At 46.8% G+C, this 18,237-nt stretch overlaps 5 protein-coding genes across 5 annotated transcripts; 1 reads left to right on the plus strand and 4 right to left on the minus strand.

Moving 5' to 3' along the window:
• Nucleotides 1–166: 166 nt before the first annotated feature.
• Nucleotides 167–4,180, minus strand: V8C40DRAFT_247927 (5'-methylthioadenosine/S-adenosylhomocysteine nucleosidase family protein). Its single transcript, XM_083216430.1, has 5 exons — nt 3,990–4,180; nt 2,948–3,870; nt 1,871–2,887; nt 422–1,796; nt 167–367 (listed from the first exon to the last, which is right to left on the minus strand). The coding sequence occupies exons 2-4, from the start codon at nt 3,742–3,744 to the stop codon at nt 659–661; spliced, it is 2,952 nt and encodes a 983-aa protein (XP_083072057.1). The 5' UTR covers nt 3,745–3,870; nt 3,990–4,180; the 3' UTR covers nt 167–367; nt 422–658.
• Nucleotides 4,181–4,204: 24 nt separating this feature from the next.
• On the plus strand, nt 4,205–9,817 carry V8C40DRAFT_247930 (uncharacterized protein). The gene is made up of 5 exons (XM_083216431.1): nt 4,205–4,792; nt 4,845–5,583; nt 5,644–6,638; nt 6,692–7,785; nt 7,858–9,817. Exons 1-5 carry the CDS (start codon nt 4,513–4,515, stop codon nt 9,526–9,528), a joined length of 4,779 nt encoding a protein of 1,592 aa, XP_083072058.1. The 5' UTR covers nt 4,205–4,512; the 3' UTR covers nt 9,529–9,817.
• V8C40DRAFT_275424 (uncharacterized protein) lies at nt 9,649–14,298 on the minus strand (the record flags this gene model as incomplete). Its single annotated transcript, XM_083220709.1, has 8 exons — nt 9,649–10,133; nt 10,196–10,965; nt 11,426–11,531; nt 12,010–12,419; nt 12,483–13,106; nt 13,162–13,556; nt 13,618–13,826; nt 13,929–14,298. 8 exons carry the CDS (start codon nt 14,296–14,298, stop codon nt 9,649–9,651), a joined length of 3,369 nt encoding a protein of 1,122 aa, XP_083072059.1.
• A 112-nt stretch (nt 14,299–14,410) lies between these two features.
• V8C40DRAFT_35033 (DUF4863 family protein) lies at nt 14,411–15,274 on the minus strand. The gene is made up of 2 exons (XM_083222877.1): nt 15,046–15,274; nt 14,411–14,984 (listed from the first exon to the last, which is right to left on the minus strand). Exons 1-2 carry the CDS (start codon nt 15,126–15,128, stop codon nt 14,513–14,515), a joined length of 555 nt encoding a protein of 184 aa, XP_083072060.1. The 5' UTR covers nt 15,129–15,274; the 3' UTR covers nt 14,411–14,512.
• A 389-nt stretch (nt 15,275–15,663) lies between these two features.
• V8C40DRAFT_247939 (acyltransferase family protein) lies at nt 15,664–17,240 on the minus strand. The gene has a single exon (XM_083216432.1). It carries the CDS (start codon nt 17,156–17,158, stop codon nt 15,854–15,856), a length of 1,305 nt encoding a protein of 434 aa, XP_083072061.1. The 5' UTR covers nt 17,159–17,240; the 3' UTR covers nt 15,664–15,853.
• Between the last annotated feature and the right edge of the window lie 997 nt (nt 17,241–18,237).

Genomic DNA, 18,237 nt, shown 5'->3' on the forward strand with positions numbered 1-18,237 from the left:
TGGATTATTGTTTTGCATGGAAAAGTTGGCAGGGTATTCAGCAACTAACAGCGGGATACCGGGACCTTTACACTGGGTTAATTATGTCCGCGTGGGCATGCTGTAGCCGTCCAGTTCTATCACTCGAATGGTTCAAGGCGTGAAAAATACAGAATTCCAGTGTAGACGCAGCTGCAAAAATTGTTATTGCTCTTAGTCTCGCTCGCCATACTTGTCTTAAGTAATTAAGCAATATTTGCTTAGTATCAACAGACCTTCCAATCACCCAGTTTAACATCCTCTGAACTCTATCTACTATGGATCGCAGAACGTTATTGATCCACATGATCCTCTCTACCTGCTGTTATTTATGGAACAACACAAATGTCTACAGAGTCATTAATATTTCGGCCAGGCCTAGAACGAGTAGAGCAGAACTTACTCCGATATGTAAAGCAGAAGAGGTTCAATAGTCATGTAAAGCTACACGTACTGTAAGTCAAACTATGAGCTCACCAGTCTGAGCTCTCACGACCGCTTCTCTTCAGGCTAGAAGGAGACAGTATACGTAAGCCAAGAGTTTCAGCAATACGGAGTGACAAATGTGGTGAAATGCCTAATGGTGTGGTGTGGCGGGGTTGTTGAGAACCGGTCAGCTCCCCACGATACCGTGCACTTATTAATACAATTCTGATGCTTCAATTAACCCATATCTCGCTTTCTCCGTCTTGGGGTATCTGTGTAGAAGAGCCTTTGCAGCTGCAGCTGCAGTTGCAGCAGCAAAATCCTGCCACGTCTTGTTCTTGTGAGAATCAGCGTAATCACAGACTCCCTTCACAATAATGCAGGGAATTTCTCCCCAAATTCCAGCTCCCTCCATCTCAAAGGCAATAGCACCTTCTTTTGCGGCAATGTTATCGCGATCCTCTCCAGACTTCAGAACTGTATCGCCTGACGCGACGACACCTATGTGGATTGCGGGTTTCTGTGCTTCCTCGTGGTTGCTCTCTTCAAGCTCTTGCTTTTCCTGGAGACGCTCCCTTTCGACTAAATAGCTCTCTTCGCATCCCAGCGCCTCGCAAGTCTCACTCAAAGCCTCTTCGCAAACAGCATTGGTGTCACTGCTACAAATAGTGCAGGTGCTAGCTCGTGAGCCGCGATGCTTGTGACGATAATCTGGTCTAAATAGCCTGTCTTTGGCCGTCCCAGGGTATCGGTACCTGTTAAGTGTTCGACGATTCTTGTTTTGCCCCGTGTTTTGAAGCTGCGTCAAGAACTGGGCCATTTGTCTTTGAAGCAGACTTAGTCCCCTATCAGTCTCAAAATTATTCAAGAGACCTTGAATATTCTTTGAAGCTTTGCCTAGGTTGTCCTGAAAAGAGCTCTTGCGTACGAACCCATTAGGATATTTCCTACCAAAGTCGTATTGGACAACTGCCCTGCTAATAATCACATCGCCTAGGAGAATCTCATCCTCTGCAAAGGAACTAGCGCGAGGCACACCTCCGCAAACACCCACAAGTAGTGCCAACTCGATGTTGTTATAACTTGATCTGAAGCTAGCGGCTGCGGCTGCGGCGTTGGACTTTCCCATCTGTGGGAGAAGCGCAAGGACAACGTTGTGCTTCCCAATGCGGCCTGTTGTGTAGGTATTGAGATCACCGGCAGCTCTGCCGTAGCGATCGCCATCCTCGTCCCAAAACTCATCGAATATTTGACAAATAGCGTTATATTCCGTGGGAATGGCACAGATAATTGCAACGTCAAAGTGGTCACGGTCTGGAGGAGCCATGGGTGTCATGGTTGCAGAGCGGAAACTAAGCCAACACAAGTTAATACTCAGACTCCCACCTCAATGAAGAAGGGGATCAAAAACTGGTGGAGCACGAACAAATTATTGGAGAGGGCTTCCGAACTGTTGTAGCTGGAAAAGTTGGAAGTACTCCGTTGTAAGATCCGTGGAGACGAATAATCGTTTGTGCTTCTGTGAGATAATACACTCTGAGGGTTTTTCCTAAGCTGAGACGTAAAGCTCTCTTCATAACCATTGTCTAGTTGTAAAGGTTCTGCAATGTATACTTTGTTGGATTGAGCAGGTTCGGAAAATGATCCTCGGCGCTTCCGCTTCAGTCCCTCGGGATGAAGCTCTTTCTCTAGGTTCCGGACAATCTGTTCATAGATGACGTCTCTCATGGCAATACCTGACAAAGAATTTTGTTCATCTTGGCCTCTTTGTAGATGCATGTGTAGATACAAACATCCTTGGACAGCTTGGAGATAGAAGCTGTTCCGGTCTTGTCGCGCCTCTTCCACGTAGCCACACATCCGAGCCCAATTCCCAATGTTTTTGGTAATGTTTTGTGGATCGACCTCAAGTTTTATCGGCTCACCGTTGACAATCTCTAACAGCAGTTTGGCAAATGAAAGGAGAATAGGATTGCCAGGGCTGATTTCATCGTGAATATTTCGTTGCCTGGAGGTAGGCGGACGTGATCTCACCAAGATATGCCACCATGGCGGCTCTCCATGAGAACGAGCTGAGCGCATGATGAATATACTGTCGGCATTCCAGTTACAAAAGGCGCGCTCAAGGCTTTTGTCGAAAAATACCATGAGACATCTAGCTAAGGCCAAGGCTAAAGACGTCTTTTCTTTGTGATCAAACCTTTCTATGGCTAAACCTTGCAGATAAGCTCCGGGACTGATTGGACGGAACATGTTTTTATCGAATAACGAATTCAGAGTTTCTTCTTCATAGTCATGAAGGGACGTGGCCATCGGCGGCTCCTCGTCCGTAATATCGAATAGTCCTCTCTGGTCAAAGAATAGGCGAAGTTTTGTACGCTGCTTCCATGTTTCGTGAATGGCGATGCAGATATTATTCTTCTTCCTGAGATTCATCGGGGCCCTACGTCTTTGTTAGCTTTGAGTTTCTAGTGATCAAAATGTTTTTAGCTGATTCAATTACTGAATAGAGTCGCAAACAGCTTCTTGCCAGTCACACCCAGACTGGCAACACGACATGAGCATTTCAATTTTTGGCCGGCTTGAGTCTGTATGCGATTCATCCAAGACTCTCAACTTAATCTCGTGTGTCATGCCGCAATTGACTTGTTGAAATTCCTTGAAAATGGCATCCATGACAACGCCCACAGGGTTTTGCATCCCGGCATTTTGATGCAGCTTAGGCTTTAGCTCATCTAGACGCATCTGTGGCTGGAAAGCGTCATGTCGGCTCTGCGATTGATCTGATCTCGTTATCAACCGCTGCAAAACTCCTTTCCAAGCCGCCACTTGACTTATGGCTTGATTTCTTGCCGACCCAGAAGGCAGGACGAAAAGAGACGAGCTTGGGTCATTCAATAAGTCAAATTGGCTGTGGTTTGATGTATCGAGGAAGCACATTAACTCAGCTAGCCTTGGGTAGACGCTGCCAACTTTTGTAATATCGTGAGAATCGCCTAGAGAGTCGTCGCCATCCGCATATCCTGCAATAAGCTCTTCATTCACCATATGGTCGAGAGACACCAAAAGACCATGTACCCTCTGGTGTAAGTCATGATATTCTTCGACTGAGAGGTCGACGTCTAAAATTGCTGTCTTTAAGATGTCGCGTAGGTCGCAATCCAACAGATCGGCATCATTTTGAATCCTGGTGGGACGATCTACGCTCGCTTTGCGACTGGCAAACGGCGCAAGTCGGCCCGCCAAACGCACCTTCAGTGCTTGGAAGCCAATCCATCCAAGGGACTCGGTTGGAAGCATGGCATGTCTATGTATTTGGCTGCTTGCTTACAACGGAAAAGACTGTCTGTGACTGATTCGAGCCTCTGTGTGGTTGTGAGTGCGGTTTGCGGCTGAAGATCGAAAGCGGGGGTTTTGTGTCCCTCTCTAAGCAAAGCTATCAGACGATCATGCATATCACCTTAACCTGTCTGAGTATTGAAGCCTTATTGCGCTATAAACATCCCATGCAATAACGCTAAGGATCAAAGTGCGGGCTACCATACCTTTGGGTACATTCCATTATGCAGTAACTGCAGAAGAATGAGGATAAAATTGGATGTTCAGCAAGCGAATTTCTAAGACGACAGATACCCAAGACCGAATACAGTTCATGGGTTCGAATACGTTAATTAGCAATTGAATATTCATGAATCTGGAAACTCGGTTAGAGCATCAGGACAACAGAAGAGACAACTGACTCAAGTATAGCCAAGTACATGGATGGGCTCGGCCGTATATTTATCCTCAGGATGTAGACAATGCATTAAGGCGGGGTCAAGCACAGATGGAGGGTTTCGACGTTGACTACCTACATGCCATAGTCTTTTATCTACCGAGAACAAACTCTTGATCTTGCTTCAAACAGCTCAGAGCGGCGCCTCTGATCCACCAGCGAATGCGACGCTCTTCTCGCATAAATCCTCTCCGCATATTCTCTTCCTACCCGCGGTCGCATCCTGCCCATGAATTGGGCCTCCCACTAAATGAGCACTCGGCACACATATATCCACATGCTGCTGAACAGTCATGGATGAAGACTGTATCGAGTCTGGCGAGCCAATTTATGAGCTCGCGAGCAAGTGTGAAAAGCTGTTCTCCGAACAAATCTCAAAACTAAAAGATGTAGCCAACCTCAATGGAGCAAAGGTTGTTGGGGAATACCAACAACGGTTTTCAGCATGGGCGGCCTTTTTGGGCGTGTTCGCTGTTCCCGAAATGTGCCTTGATCGTAGACTACGGAGGCACGCTGATATACAAGATCTGGCACTTCGCTTGCTGGACATTATGAAGAGAAATTTGACTTATCGTACGTCAGGCACCTTGTATCTCTAGTGGATAAAAGCTCATGTAGCTCGCAGTTTTTGAACCTGAGAATGCTTCCGATGGGGATGGTATGGAGGTCTCCGATTCAGACGGAGCTTCATCGCCCCAACCGCAACTCCAAATTAGCATAGAATGTCTAAGAGGAATAGAAGGGGCTATCGAACGCCTTCATCATCTTGGAGGGACCATTCAATCATCATCAGAAGCAAGCCAGGGAACTAAATTGGGGAAATTTGCAGCAAAGTTTGACTCCACCTCGTTCGAAGGAGTCGCGCGCCTAGCCATCACTTCAATTTATCCAGACGCAAGTCTAACTCTGATCGAGCAACTCGCGCGCGCAATGACGGACATGTATCAGAAGTTCCACTATAGGCGATCTCGTCAAGTGAGGCTAAAACCTCGACCTCAGTTACAATTATCTACTATAAACGAAGAGTCAGCTCCACAGATAAAGGCTGCCACATGGGAGGCTGATCCGCCACCAGTTGCTGCTCCTCCTCCAATAAAAGATATATACAAACGGTTGGCTCGTCCAATAGTCATGTCGCATTTGGGGGCCAGATCTCACCATTCAAAGGAATCCAAGCCCACGTCCCTTGACAGTCAAGAGTTCATAAAACGATTTTCGCAGAGAAAGGACGGCTCTGTGAAAAGCAAAACAAAATCTATTGCTGCTAATCTTGTGGCGTATCCGCAACCATCAGAAGCTAGTCTAGTTTGTGACTGGTGCTTTTCACCTCTCTCTGAAGACGAGTTCAAAGGGGACAAATGGAAGTATGAACATCGTTCTTATGATCTTTATTATGCTAGGTTTCTGACACAGTTCTAATCTAGGAAGCATTTGAATGAGGACTTTAAGCCTTTCGTCTGTCTCTCAGAGAAGTGTAGTGAGCCCTTAAAACGATTCGCAACTTCCAGAGCCTGGTTCAGCCACATGCTCGAAACTCATGGTCAGAATTGGCACCGAGAAGTGCATTTGCCGTCTTGGTGGAGTTGTCCATTATGCAACAATCAGGAGACAACATACCAAAAATCACAGGACCTCTCTGAGCACATATCAAAACTGCACTCAGGTGTTTTTACCGAGCAACAGATTCAGATCATTGTGAACCAGAGCAGACTCCGAGCTCCCCGTCCACAAGATACTTGCCCTCTTTGTTGCCTTTCTATGAATGATGAACAAATTACCAATCAAGATGGCCAACTCTTGAAAAAGACACTTTCAAAGCTTCCAAATAAAGACCAGCAGCTTGCAGAAGGCTCCAAGCGCATAAAGACAGAGACCGGCTCTATACAGCTTGATCAGCACAGTGATGCCGACACAGAATCAACAGAGCAGGAAACACCAAATCCTCAAATACAAGCCTCCCAAAGTCAAGGTCAATTAAACATTGAAACAATCGCAAGACATGTGGCTGCACATCTTCAAGGAATAATGCTCTTCTCTCTTCGCATGATGTCTCTGGATGCTGTCGCAGATAAGTCAACAGATGATAAGGCTTTGTCTGGTAACACCGACAATGATTTGTCCCGCCTCGGTTCAAATCAACAACTCTCTCTTCCCGAGACTCAAGAGATAATGGACAGCATCAATGATTTGTTGGTCCAGAATGAAAGCATGGATGTTGATAATCCTCTGATGGAAGATGTCATTCCGGACTGTGAGCAGGACATGAATTGGCAAGATTTCATTCCTAATAGTGAGCCTCCTCCAGAAGCCGACACGTTTTTGCAACAAGTGATAGGTTCTGGGGCATTTCAAGCCAAGAATCAGTCTTTAGCTCTTGAAGATACTGTCAACTTCCCCTCTAATAAAATCCCAATAATACGTAAGCGAACACTACAACTTGAGCTGTTACAGAGACGAAACTAATATCCTTAGCACGGACTCATACACCACCAGCGACGATCATAATATTTCCTTTCCGCCACGATCCCGATTTTACTGGCCACGACACTCTTCTTCATGATCTCGTCCATGAATGCTCTTCGCCTCCCGCTCGTTTGGCCCTCGTTGGCATAGGTGGCATTGGCAAAACTCAGTTAGCTATTGAACTAGCTTATCGTTTGGTCACGTCAGCAAAAATGTCTGTATTCTGGGTCAACGCCGAAAGTCAATCGAGCATCAACGAAAGCTTCAGAACGATTTCATCGAATCTTAACTCGTGGAGGTGGGATAGTACGAAAGATTCGCTACAAATTTCGCACCGTTGGCTCTCCGAAGAACGAAATGGTCGATGGATATTATTCCTGGATGGTGCCAACGATCATAGCATTTTCCAGGACGAGCTCTACCTACCTAAGAGCCGAAATGGGACAATCATCGTCACAACTCGCCGTAGAGATGTGGCTTATGGACTAACTGGAAACCAGCAAGACGTGATTGAGATTGGACCTATATCAGTACCTAATGCCGTCTCTCTTCTGGAAAAGAAACTAGGACGAACAGCGAAAGAACAATTTCGAAAAGATGGCGCAGCAAGTGGTCTGGTAAAATCACTTTCCCTGATTCCGCTGGCAATTTGTCGAGCGGCAAAGTATGTACAATATGCATCAGCAGAGCCGCTCATCGATGATGGGCATCGTGTTGCAATTACTACTTACCTCCAAGAAGAGGAGAATGATTTGTCTTACCAATTAGTCAAAGCTTTCCGCAATGATTCACGCGCAAGGCGTAACCAGATCGAACGTACCAAGGTCATTCCAAGAAACCTCTTGGCTAAACCATCCCCCAAATCATCAAGTCTTGGTGATACACTGCTTCCGACAGTTGATTTAGACGAGAAAGACGGTCCTGATGATCCTTTTATGTATGAGGGTGATAGAGACGACCGCATCGTTGATTATGGAAATTGGGAAAGTATCGATCATCGTGGAGATTGGGAAATAATTTCTCCTGATGACGATATGCCAGAGTTATCGGAAGAACACCGGATGACGAGGGAGACGGCAAAGGAGAAGGAAGAGGAAAAGGTGGTAAGTCCATGATCAATTTAATTCCGTATCGGACCCATCTGCATTCCCAAATCGCTAACATATTGACAACAGGCGCTACTCAATACTGAGAAGCAGTTAATTCGATTAAGAGACAGCGAAGAAGCAAAACTTGAACTATTAGAGCTGGAAGATGTCAGCCCCGACCAAAGCGGACAGGTTGTCAAAAGCCTTTTTGGAACCTTCAAGTCTTCCCTTGATGCCATTCGCTTACAAAGCTCGTCCGCAACTGATCTCTTGTCGCTCATGAGCTTCTTTGATCGCCGAGGCATTCCAAAATGGTTGCTGAGACCATTTAGACGAGGCCATGGCGCTCAATTGACAGATGTTTCTCTCAGTGAAGACACCTTGGATGAGGCAAGCGGCGATTTAGACGTCTTATTAAATGGAGACTTGGAGATATTACTGAATTACTGCCTCATCACAGCGAATGGGACGAAGCAAGTGTTTGAGATGCACGGGCTTGTCCAGCTCTCCGTGAAGAAGAATCTGGACGCCACTCAATTACAAACATTTGAGCAGCAATTTATTAAGAGGCTAGCAATGGTATTCCCGAGAAGTATCTACTCCAGCTGGGCAACCTGCGAAGAGCTGTTTGCCCATGTCCAAGCAGCAGCCAACTACCAACCAGTCCAGAATTTGCTGGAAGATTTCGCAAATCTTCTACATAACGGAGGCCGATTTGCGCGGCTGCAAGGCAGATACGAGATTGCGATGCAATTGGCCGAACAAGCGTTAACAACGCGACAAAAGGCAGACAAGGATGACACGAAAACTTTGACACTAATTGCGTTGATACTCATGGACCAAGGACAATATGACAGGGCTGAGGAATTGTTCAACCAAGCAGTGGATGCATCCGGAAGAAGAAGCAGTAGTATTCTCCATCGAACCGAGATGATCCTGGATAATAACCTAGCGTTGGTATACAAAGCCAAGGGCCGATGGAAGAAGGCAATGGACACCCAAGTCAGGGTAGTACCCTATCGATCACGATTTCTAGGATCAGATCATCCAAGAACTCTAACAAGTAAATCAAACCTGGCGTCAATTTACAGAGCCCAAGGCCAGTATATGGACGCAGAGACTACACAGAAAGAAGTGGTTGACAGCTACAGAAACAAATTTGGTCCGGACCACCACCTAACTCTCACCAGCTTGAATAACTTGGGGTCGATACAGAGACTCCAGGGAAAGTTAGGAGAAGCTGAGACCCTCCAAGCACAAGCCCTCGTCTCCCTCAGGATGAAGCTCGGGGGAGAACATCCCGATACACTCACATGCATGAACAGCTTAGCATCAACATACAGGCTCCAGGGCCGCCTTTACGAAGCCGAATCTCTGCAAAAAGAAGCACTGGAGATGCGAACGATAAAACTCGGACCAGACCATCCCCATACGCTCGCCAGCATGAACAACCTCGCCTTGATATACAGCGCTCAAGGCAAACACCAAGTTGCTGCCAAGCTACAGTCGGAAGTGGTGGAGATTTGCAAGACGAAGCTCGGGCCAGAGCATCCTCATACTCTAACGAGCATGAACAATATTGCTCTCATTTGGAAGAGCCAAGGTCGAGATGCGGATGGCAGGTGGAAGATGGACGAGTGTGCCGAAGCTCGATTGCGAGTCCTTGGCCAAAACCACCCGTATACCATCTCGTCTAGGGAAGCGGCAGAAAGCTGGTGGTCGTCCGCTCGATATGCAAAATTCCCTGACATCTCGTAGTCAAGTTTGCTGTGCGAGCTTCATCTCTTGCAGAAATATGAGATTGCATTATGAGTCAAGTTTGGTATGAGAGCTTGCAGAGTCATTGGGAGAGATTTATCCTTGTATTGAAGAGCAATGCTATAAGTCCAGAAAGACGCTACCATCAATTCGTAAACTCGCATTGACAAGTTTCTTCTTCAGACTTTCCTCTACGAGTTCCGCTGTGCTGTCCTTGACCTCTTCTCCCAGCTGATCGATTCTCTCGTTCACCTCTTGTTCTAGTCGCTCCATAGTCAAGTCTGCTCGGTCATCAATAGCTTTGAACAGTTCCTCGGATTCAATTTTTACGCCTGTTATGCAATCATCCAGTTGTTCACCAATTTCTTCTAGAATGTATTGATCACGATCAACATCTAATGCATCCGAGACCTTGTCTTCGAGTTGCTTCAAACGACCCTCGATACTGTCGAGGCGGGTAGTGATTCGACCCTCCATGCCATCGATGTGAGTGCAAATGCGACTCTCTATACCATCGAGATGGCAGCGGATAGATTTAAACAGATCATCATGAATTGCGGGAGATTTGTCATTCGTAAAATCAGAATCAATACGTCGGCGTTTATCTGTAAAGAATGAGTTAGTCCTGTTGTTTCATGACAAAGAAATGTGGTTCAGGTATGCTTACTAGAACCTTGTCCACGTTGCGGTTCATCGTAAGATGGGGGTAGATCAGCCTGGATAGGTGCCTTGCCCACATCTCTGCTTAGATTAGCGACTTCGCCTCCTCTGCCGCCATACAACGACTCCAGATTGGCACATCTTTTGTTCGTCAATGGCCGGTTATGAGCGGAATTCAGTGAAAAGATTCGGGCGACCGACTCCAGTCGCGTCTGTTTAGGTATGGTTATGTTGGAACTGTTGAGATGGATGGTGAAATCAGTCACGTTGGCCAGGGCGAGCACTGCATTCAAGAGGCCTTTGCTTCTCTGCTTGGACTCTAGAACATAGCCTTTGGGAATAATAAGAGACGGTTGTTGTACGATGGAAAAGGACAAAGTCTGGCGACTGGGTTTGGAGCTCGGTCCTGCGGATCTCCCACTATCCAACGTAATAGCTCGCACTGATTCGGGATGTATGAACAAAAAGATGGTGTGTTTCTGGCCTTTGGCTTTACTGCCTTTGTGGTGAATGTTGCAATAGAGCTTGAAAAGAGACGTGTTGGTCAAAGTGTCGAGGTAGATATCGAGATGGATGCCATCAGCATGCTGAGTTTGGTTGGTGTCATCCTTCCACGTAACAGCATTATTCTGATAAGAGATGTTGGGCTCGACGGTCTCTGTATCGCAGTCGCTGGGGTCTGACAAAGTCACATCATCGTCTTTATTCTCAACGCCATCGTGATCCTCATCATGATTGGCTTGAGCCTCATCAATGCCTTGCGGTATGTGATCACGACTTCGACCTAAGACGTTAGTAGACCACCAAAAGCAGCGAACGGGGAAGCGATGCAGGCAAAAGTCGCTGGCACATGGCCAGAGGCGAGACGGAATCGGATATAGTGGAAAGTCCCACCACTCCACCGGACGGCATTGATACAGAGAGAGAACTGCTAATAGCAACTGATGGGAGCGAGGAGTCACCGGCATAGAAGCGAGTAACAACCTCCCGCAGAGTCAAGCCCAAGAGCCATCGTCCACTTCTCACCACCAGCGGCCTACAAGACCCCGCCCATTTCAGCAGATTCACACAGGTGCAAACGTGCTGAGTATGCGACGGAATTTTATTGGTTTCCGCAATGGAGAACCTGGTCTTGCTTCGCAGGGGGCCGTCTCTGAACAAGCCATCGAGTAGAGCGGCACGGCAATCCACTTAGGCGTGTCGCCCAGTGGAATCACACAGGGACTGTTTCACTGACCCGATGGGAGACGAGAAAGGCTGTGTGGGATCGTCGTCGTCGGCGGCGATGCATGGCGATGCCATGGTCAGTCGGTGGTGATGTGATGCATGATGGAGGAAAATGGCTGGAAGAGATGCAACAATAGGCGATGAATGTACGCGTCGGGTTGGAAGATTTTAATTCCGTGATTAAAGGTCACGTGCACCAGGAAGGAGTATGTTTTGTGGGGCATCAAGAGTTGATGAGTCAGCATAGTTCTCCTACCACTCTCTTACCCTGCTCCATACTACGAAGGGACACACGTTTGTCAGATTCAGAGGCAAATATATCTTTCTTTACTGGAATCAATATGAATGTACACAGGAAGAATAAATATCGTAGAAATAAGTGATAAAAATTGAACAGACAAAATAAGCTTTTAACATGCTAAAGAACTACGTTGAATAAATGCAAGAAATAGCTGAAGGAATCAACGACACTGCCACCCATAAGTCATTAGATGTTCAAAAAGAAATCTTGCTGCTCAGAAAGAAAATCGTCAGTCATCAACATGTAATTCGAAAAATCTTTATACGCCCCATCCGGAAAGTGAAAAATATCACTCATAGGCGAATCCGTCTCGGCAGTTCCCAGTGATGCTTCAAACTTTTCCGGCAGAGAGCACGCATCTCCTTCTGGTATGCCCAATCCAAACAGTTCACTGATATCCAAAGTTGAATCAGTCTCCTCTTCCTTCAACTTATGTAGATGCGCCGGAGTCAGCCTGAATAAATCGGACCAGAACAAGTTGCTGTTGTCGTAGGGCTGGTCCCCTGTGCCACTTATACAGCTCAGTGCGACGCGGGACAGCTTCTTCAAAATAAGGTCGTACTGCTTCGCTTGGGGGCTGTAAGGCATGAAATGCTGTAGTATCTGGTTTGCCCTGTAGATGACGAGTTCGCATTCTCGGGCGTCGCCTAGTCGTCCGAAGTAGGCGGCACACACGGTCAAGGCCGACACAAAAGTCCATGCCCTAGATGCAGACGTAAAGTTAGTATGTTCATATCAGCAGTTTTCATAGAGATCTATAACTTACACAACCAGTGGCATATTGTTAAATAGAACTCCATTGACGTACAACTCATGTAGCAACTGGATCGTCTTTAGAGCTGTATCAAACGAAGTCATGGCACCATGTTTGACATTCTTGTCAACCTCTGAAGATTCTTGATAGCCGCTATTCGACTCAGGGCTTTCAGTCGACTTTGGCGTTTTGTTGTATTTCGCCCTGAGGCAAGCGATGAGAAACGGCCTCGTCAAAAGCATCATACTAAAATAATAGTTGCAAGCAACTGTAGCATTCCTTATGATAAGCTGTCTCGTCTTGGGACATTTATGCTCCGGAAATGCCGCAGGGCTGATACTGCGAAGTTCAAAAGGCAGCGCTGTTCCCATTTCACGAAGCTGTCGAGACAGTCTTTGGAGTCTCTCCAGCGGCGCAGAGTGTCTTGTGTATATCTCGAGGACGGTCTGTTTCAAAATCGAAAAGGCTCGTGCTGATTCGTACATGCCAAGCTGTTGACATTTATCGGGATGCTTTGGGTCGGGTTGCCGGTTGTCTTCTTCTTCGGCGGAACCCACCGCAGCGGCTAATGGAGCTCGCCCCATCATGGCGCAGAAGAATAAATCGTGATAGCATAAGGTGCGCCATATTCGCTTCCTGTTTTAGCCGTATTAACAATACCGCATCTATTCGCACCAGGATGTATTCCTACCTCAATTGCTTGTTCTCTTCGTATTGTGTAAAGGTAGCTTCAGCACGATGATACCCGAGTGCTTTTGCCGCGCTGATTGCAATACCCAGATTCAAGTGCGCTCCATCTCGTCGACAGCTGCCAAGCATGTACAGACTTATCAGCATAAATGCCTGTGTTGTTTCCATGCTGGGGTACTCTGTAAGTTCCAAAAGTGCAATCCGTCGGCCGTGGTAAAAGAATGACTGAGAGCGGTGGTGATCTTGCGCAGAGTTGCTTCGTATTTGAGAAGCGGAAGCAAGTACGAGATACAATATAGCAGCGCTGCCACTTGTGACTGAAATATTGCCATCGATCCAGCAGCTGAGCAGGTTTTCTACATAAGATCTGTCCATGATATCGAGGATGCCACAGGTCTATAATCAAGTTGACAAGTTAGCATATTCAAAATGGTATAGCTCTATAGGTTCGTAGTACCGATGTGAAGAATGCCTGAACCAAAGCTTCTAGGTCGCCAAGATTCGCATTACTATAGGCCAACACACTTTCACCATCCGTCGACGGAACTTCTTCTACTACCGAGAGCGATGAGAGCTCTTTGGCTGCATCAGCAAGTTCTTGTTCGCCCTGGATGAGTTCTTGTATGTTTTGGAGGAAGGAGAGCGCCGCGCAATCTCCATAGTACACTACAAAAATTTACAAAACAGTTTAGCAAGCGTTATCAAAATCATGAGCGCCTTTTTATCTTTTGTGTGATTGGAAACCGAGGTGAGTTGATGACTACATACTTGACTGTCCTTTCGTATCGCGCATGGTACTGGGTAGTTTTGGGATTGCGATATGTATGCCATGCTTTTCATCATCTTCATGAAGTGGCGTGCGTTTAACATGCGGGTCGGAGTGACCGAATGGTGAATTGTCTGCCTCTTTTGCATCTTTTTGTGTTGGTTTGGTAATGTCCGCGTCCGCGTCTTTTGGCCATCGCCGTTGGCGTCCGTATAAGCGTTTGTGTGATGAATAAGAACAGGCGGTGGATCTCTCCCGCTTAATACATTGGCTGCAAGGACAGAGGCCATCGCATTTTGTCTTGTTGGTCTGGCAAAGGATGCAGGCTTTCGCAATTCGTTTTCTCTCTTCGGCCACTTTATGGCGAGGCATGATGACGGTAAACAATTAGGTTTGAGGGAATAGAAGAACAGGGGTTTCGGGTTATGACAATGGTAAATAGGACTCAAGAAACGTTGCCCAGTTTATTACTCTAATAAAGCTGCTTATTTAATGCGGGGATCGCCTACGTTGACTAGGTTTGTCAGACTCACACACACATCGCCAACTAAGATGCACTAGCCTCCGAACCGGTTCCTATTCCCCATTAGATAGCTATTGGCTGCGGATCTCCCGGTTTCGCTCTCTTATAGGATATGCGGCCGGCCGGCAGAAAAAAGAGAGCCACCAGGGCGCCTCCACGGACCTCTGGATAGTGATGAGTCCCGGGACCTGGCGAAGTCCACCCGGAGCCTTGCCACCCGGACATTCCCATCAACTCGGCTGATGAATCCAATTGAACGACACAGTTGAGTTCGCCGTATGGGTGGAGGTGGTACTGGCCACGATATTCTTCTTGGCTATCCATGTACACGGTCGTAATGCTAAAGTGACGGTTCAACTCAGACGGAGGACTGATCCTAGTGCGACGATACTTTGGACCATCTATCTCGTCGACTGCCACCCAGCCTTCGTCATTCTCGAGAGCTTGTCGAATTAAGCGGCAGAAGTCGTCATAGTATGGGTTTCCAGGACCGTAGTCTCGGTTCAGTGTCGCTTCGAGATCTTTGCCCGGAGTTCTATAGGGAAATGAGCGCTCAAAGTATGATTTTGATGTCTGTGTCAAAATCCCTTACTTACAAGTCTTCAACTTCGGCCAAGAATTCTCGAGCCCGGTCGATGAGCTTTTGCTGGTTGGGATGAATGCTGCGGGTTGTCTCCATTTTCACAATATGTAAGACAAGAATAGGTAGGACACCGACAATATTGGCACGAAGACGCTGGGTATTGCTTCAAAAAGTATTGGAGTATTGGTCGGCTTTATAAACCTCAGATTACAATACCTCGGATTCCAGGACCTCGGACTATGACAACTTGTCTACACATGATCATTCCTATTATTCGCCATGAAGCCTCCGGTTTGGGATCTACAGGGTTGCTTTTAGCGCCGGATACGTTCCGGAAAGATGATGTGAATGACATACATAGGCAGCATTCATGAGGGATGCTTACTCCGTACAACACGCTAATTCGCTAGTTTGAAGATTACCTAATAGAGCATGCGTGAACACTCGTATGAAGGCAAATGGAGCAGTAATGATTTCAGAGGATGGCAGGTTTTCGAATATTCCAGATCTATCCGAACAGATCATCGTTTCTCAAGATTCAGCCGAAAAAGGTGTCAATTCTCTCCGGAACATCCTCTTGACAAGGCAAAAATCCACTTTACGGAATAGGTATATGACGCCGATACTGGTATTATCAAGAATGTTGTGGAATACTTTATTACTAGATCTCGTAAAATTTCCTTGTATACTCTGTTTTTCTTTTCTATATCATGTGATTCCAGATCCAAGCGTGTTATCCTCCATATTCTCATGTCTCATATCTTCGCTCTTTTTATAGTTAGATGTCTTCTATTTTTTTGCAGCCAAAGTCTCTATAACGACTACTGGGAGACCCATTGGTCAAACCGCTTTGCAATATTTATGCATCGCTCGTCGACGAACCTCGTGTATAAATTTGCCGCATATAAGTTGATTGTTGAGAGGATGATGTAGCCCCCAATCCAACAGAATGCGCCTGCAAATTTGTTATCACTCGCGCCAACCTCGGATTCCGTCCCCCCTGTGGCTATGAACCAAAGCATATTCCTGACAGGATCGCTGAACACGTGGTAGATGGATTGATGTACGAGGTACAAGGAGAAAGAGATTCTCCCCAAATACTGTACGAACTTGGAGTTGAGGGGCCGTTGAAGTACTTCTGTGGCGCTGATCGCAGAGACAACTAACACAGAGCCAACCGTTTTCCACGACTTGTCAATGGTCCCCCAATTTCCGTCCCATCGCGAGGACTCGGCAATCTGTAAGAACTGATATCCCGGTGGGAGAGCACCGTCATCGCTCAAGCAGAGAAACCAGATGCCGACAACGAACATGACCCACGTTTGGATGGTGCTGAAGTTGATGGATCGCGCCTGGACCGGGATATACGGTTTGAGCCAGGCTAAATATTCTGCCTCGGTGCTAACAGTCTGCAACTCGGATAAGACTTGCAGCTCAGCCAACCAGTACCCCGCCAGAAATCCCACCACGTCCCAATACCCAAAGTAGAACCAGTAAGCCATCGAAGCTACAAGTAGCCAAAGTCGAGGCCTCGGCTGCCAAAACGCCAGGCCCAGGAGGGCGAGATACACAACGCAGGATCCGCGGAATTCGAGAGCCATAGTCCATAGCTGGCCATTGAGACCGCCGTTGTATTGGATGGCGATGATGTTGACGTTGTCAAGCATGTACCGAACGACAAAGGTAGCATGGAACCATGGTGCAGTCCAAGGCTTTCGGCCCCATACAATGTCATCTCCGGGTACCCATGAAAAGAGATTAAGAAAGAAGAGGATCTGCGAAATGACGGTAATGCAGAAGACGGGGAGATAGATGCGCAAGCCGCGGCGTGTGGCGGCCGAAGCCAGTCGGCGAAGGAAGCCCTCACTGTTATTGCCGGTCCTTAGTCGGATGAGATTGATTGAGATGGCGTAACCTGAGATGACAAAGAACAAAGGCACCATGGCATGCGCAGCAAAGATCAAGCGAAAGGGAGGCAGCTGCATGAGTTTACGATTCTCCTCAGGCGGATCCGCCCAGAAGGACCTGAAGCCGGCGTGCAACACGGCGCCCATGAAATAGTGGTCAGTCGCCACAATGGCCGCCGCGATGCCCCGGAGGCCATCGAGCCAAACAGCTCGGCTCATGCTGCGCGTGTTTTATCGATCATTGACGGGGTTGAATAGAGATGAAGAAGTAGAAGAGAGATACTTGCCTGACTGATATTATCTGATTCTTGAGAAAATTAAAAAAGGGGGCCCCGGGAGTTGCTGTTTCTGGAAAGGCTGCTAGCGCGCATCCTTCGGGCTATTTCTGGAGCCACTGTCAGACTTGAGGCGTGGAAACGACGTGGTGAAACAGACCTTAGCCGTCTAACATCTTTACTGCACGACGAGATTGCCATATACCTTCGGAAAAAGGTTATTACCAGTGTGTATGTTTTGATCAGTGAGAATGAAAAAGAATAAATAGTGAGTGCTGATGTTAAGAGAGCAACCAAGCGCAAGGGCGTCAGCAGCGGATGATCACATAATTGGAGCTGTATGTTCTGTTCCCCAATTGGTACGCTGTAATTGAGAACGAGTCACGAGTGGATCAATCCTACGGTCCAATAAGAGCAACGTTAGCGATCGTCATTTGGATGGAATAAACAGCCATCACGTTTGACTGATCGGATTGATGGTGATTCGTGATCACGAGCTATAAGTTGGGATACTAGCAATCTAACAGAGGAGAAAGTGGCACAAAGGCTGATGCTAGTAGATGTAGGAGAGTATATGCAACTGCTAAACGAGCCTCGATTTCATTTATATGCAGATTACTTTCAATCGGTGTTCTTGTACACACAGCCATAAATAATACAAAATTTGGCGTATCTTAAGCTCCTTTATTAAATTCAATAGCTACAAGCTCTAAGGATGTGAACTCGTTACAGAAACGATATATCATGTGTAGACACCTCCTGCATCAAAAAAAGACGAACTGAACTTGGTATCCACATAAAAGTTGATACATATCTCCAGCAGCCAGCCTCAAATAGTAAATTCGAGGCATCTTCATCTACAGTTGAGATGAATGATCCAGTATACATATCTGGTAAGCTGCCAATTATCTACCTAGCAAGATATCTACCTAGCAGTTATTAGCTTCAAATAGGTAGTAAGCTCAGATGCGAGCTACTAGATCTCCTCCACTAATCGCAAAGTAGCCACCCTGTGAACTTGAT

This window comes from Trichoderma camerunense (assembly GCF_050948025.1).
Source record: "Trichoderma camerunense strain CBS 138272 chromosome Unknown V8C40scaffold_11, whole genome shotgun sequence".
Lineage (NCBI taxonomy): Eukaryota > Fungi > Ascomycota > Sordariomycetes > Hypocreales > Hypocreaceae > Trichoderma > Trichoderma camerunense.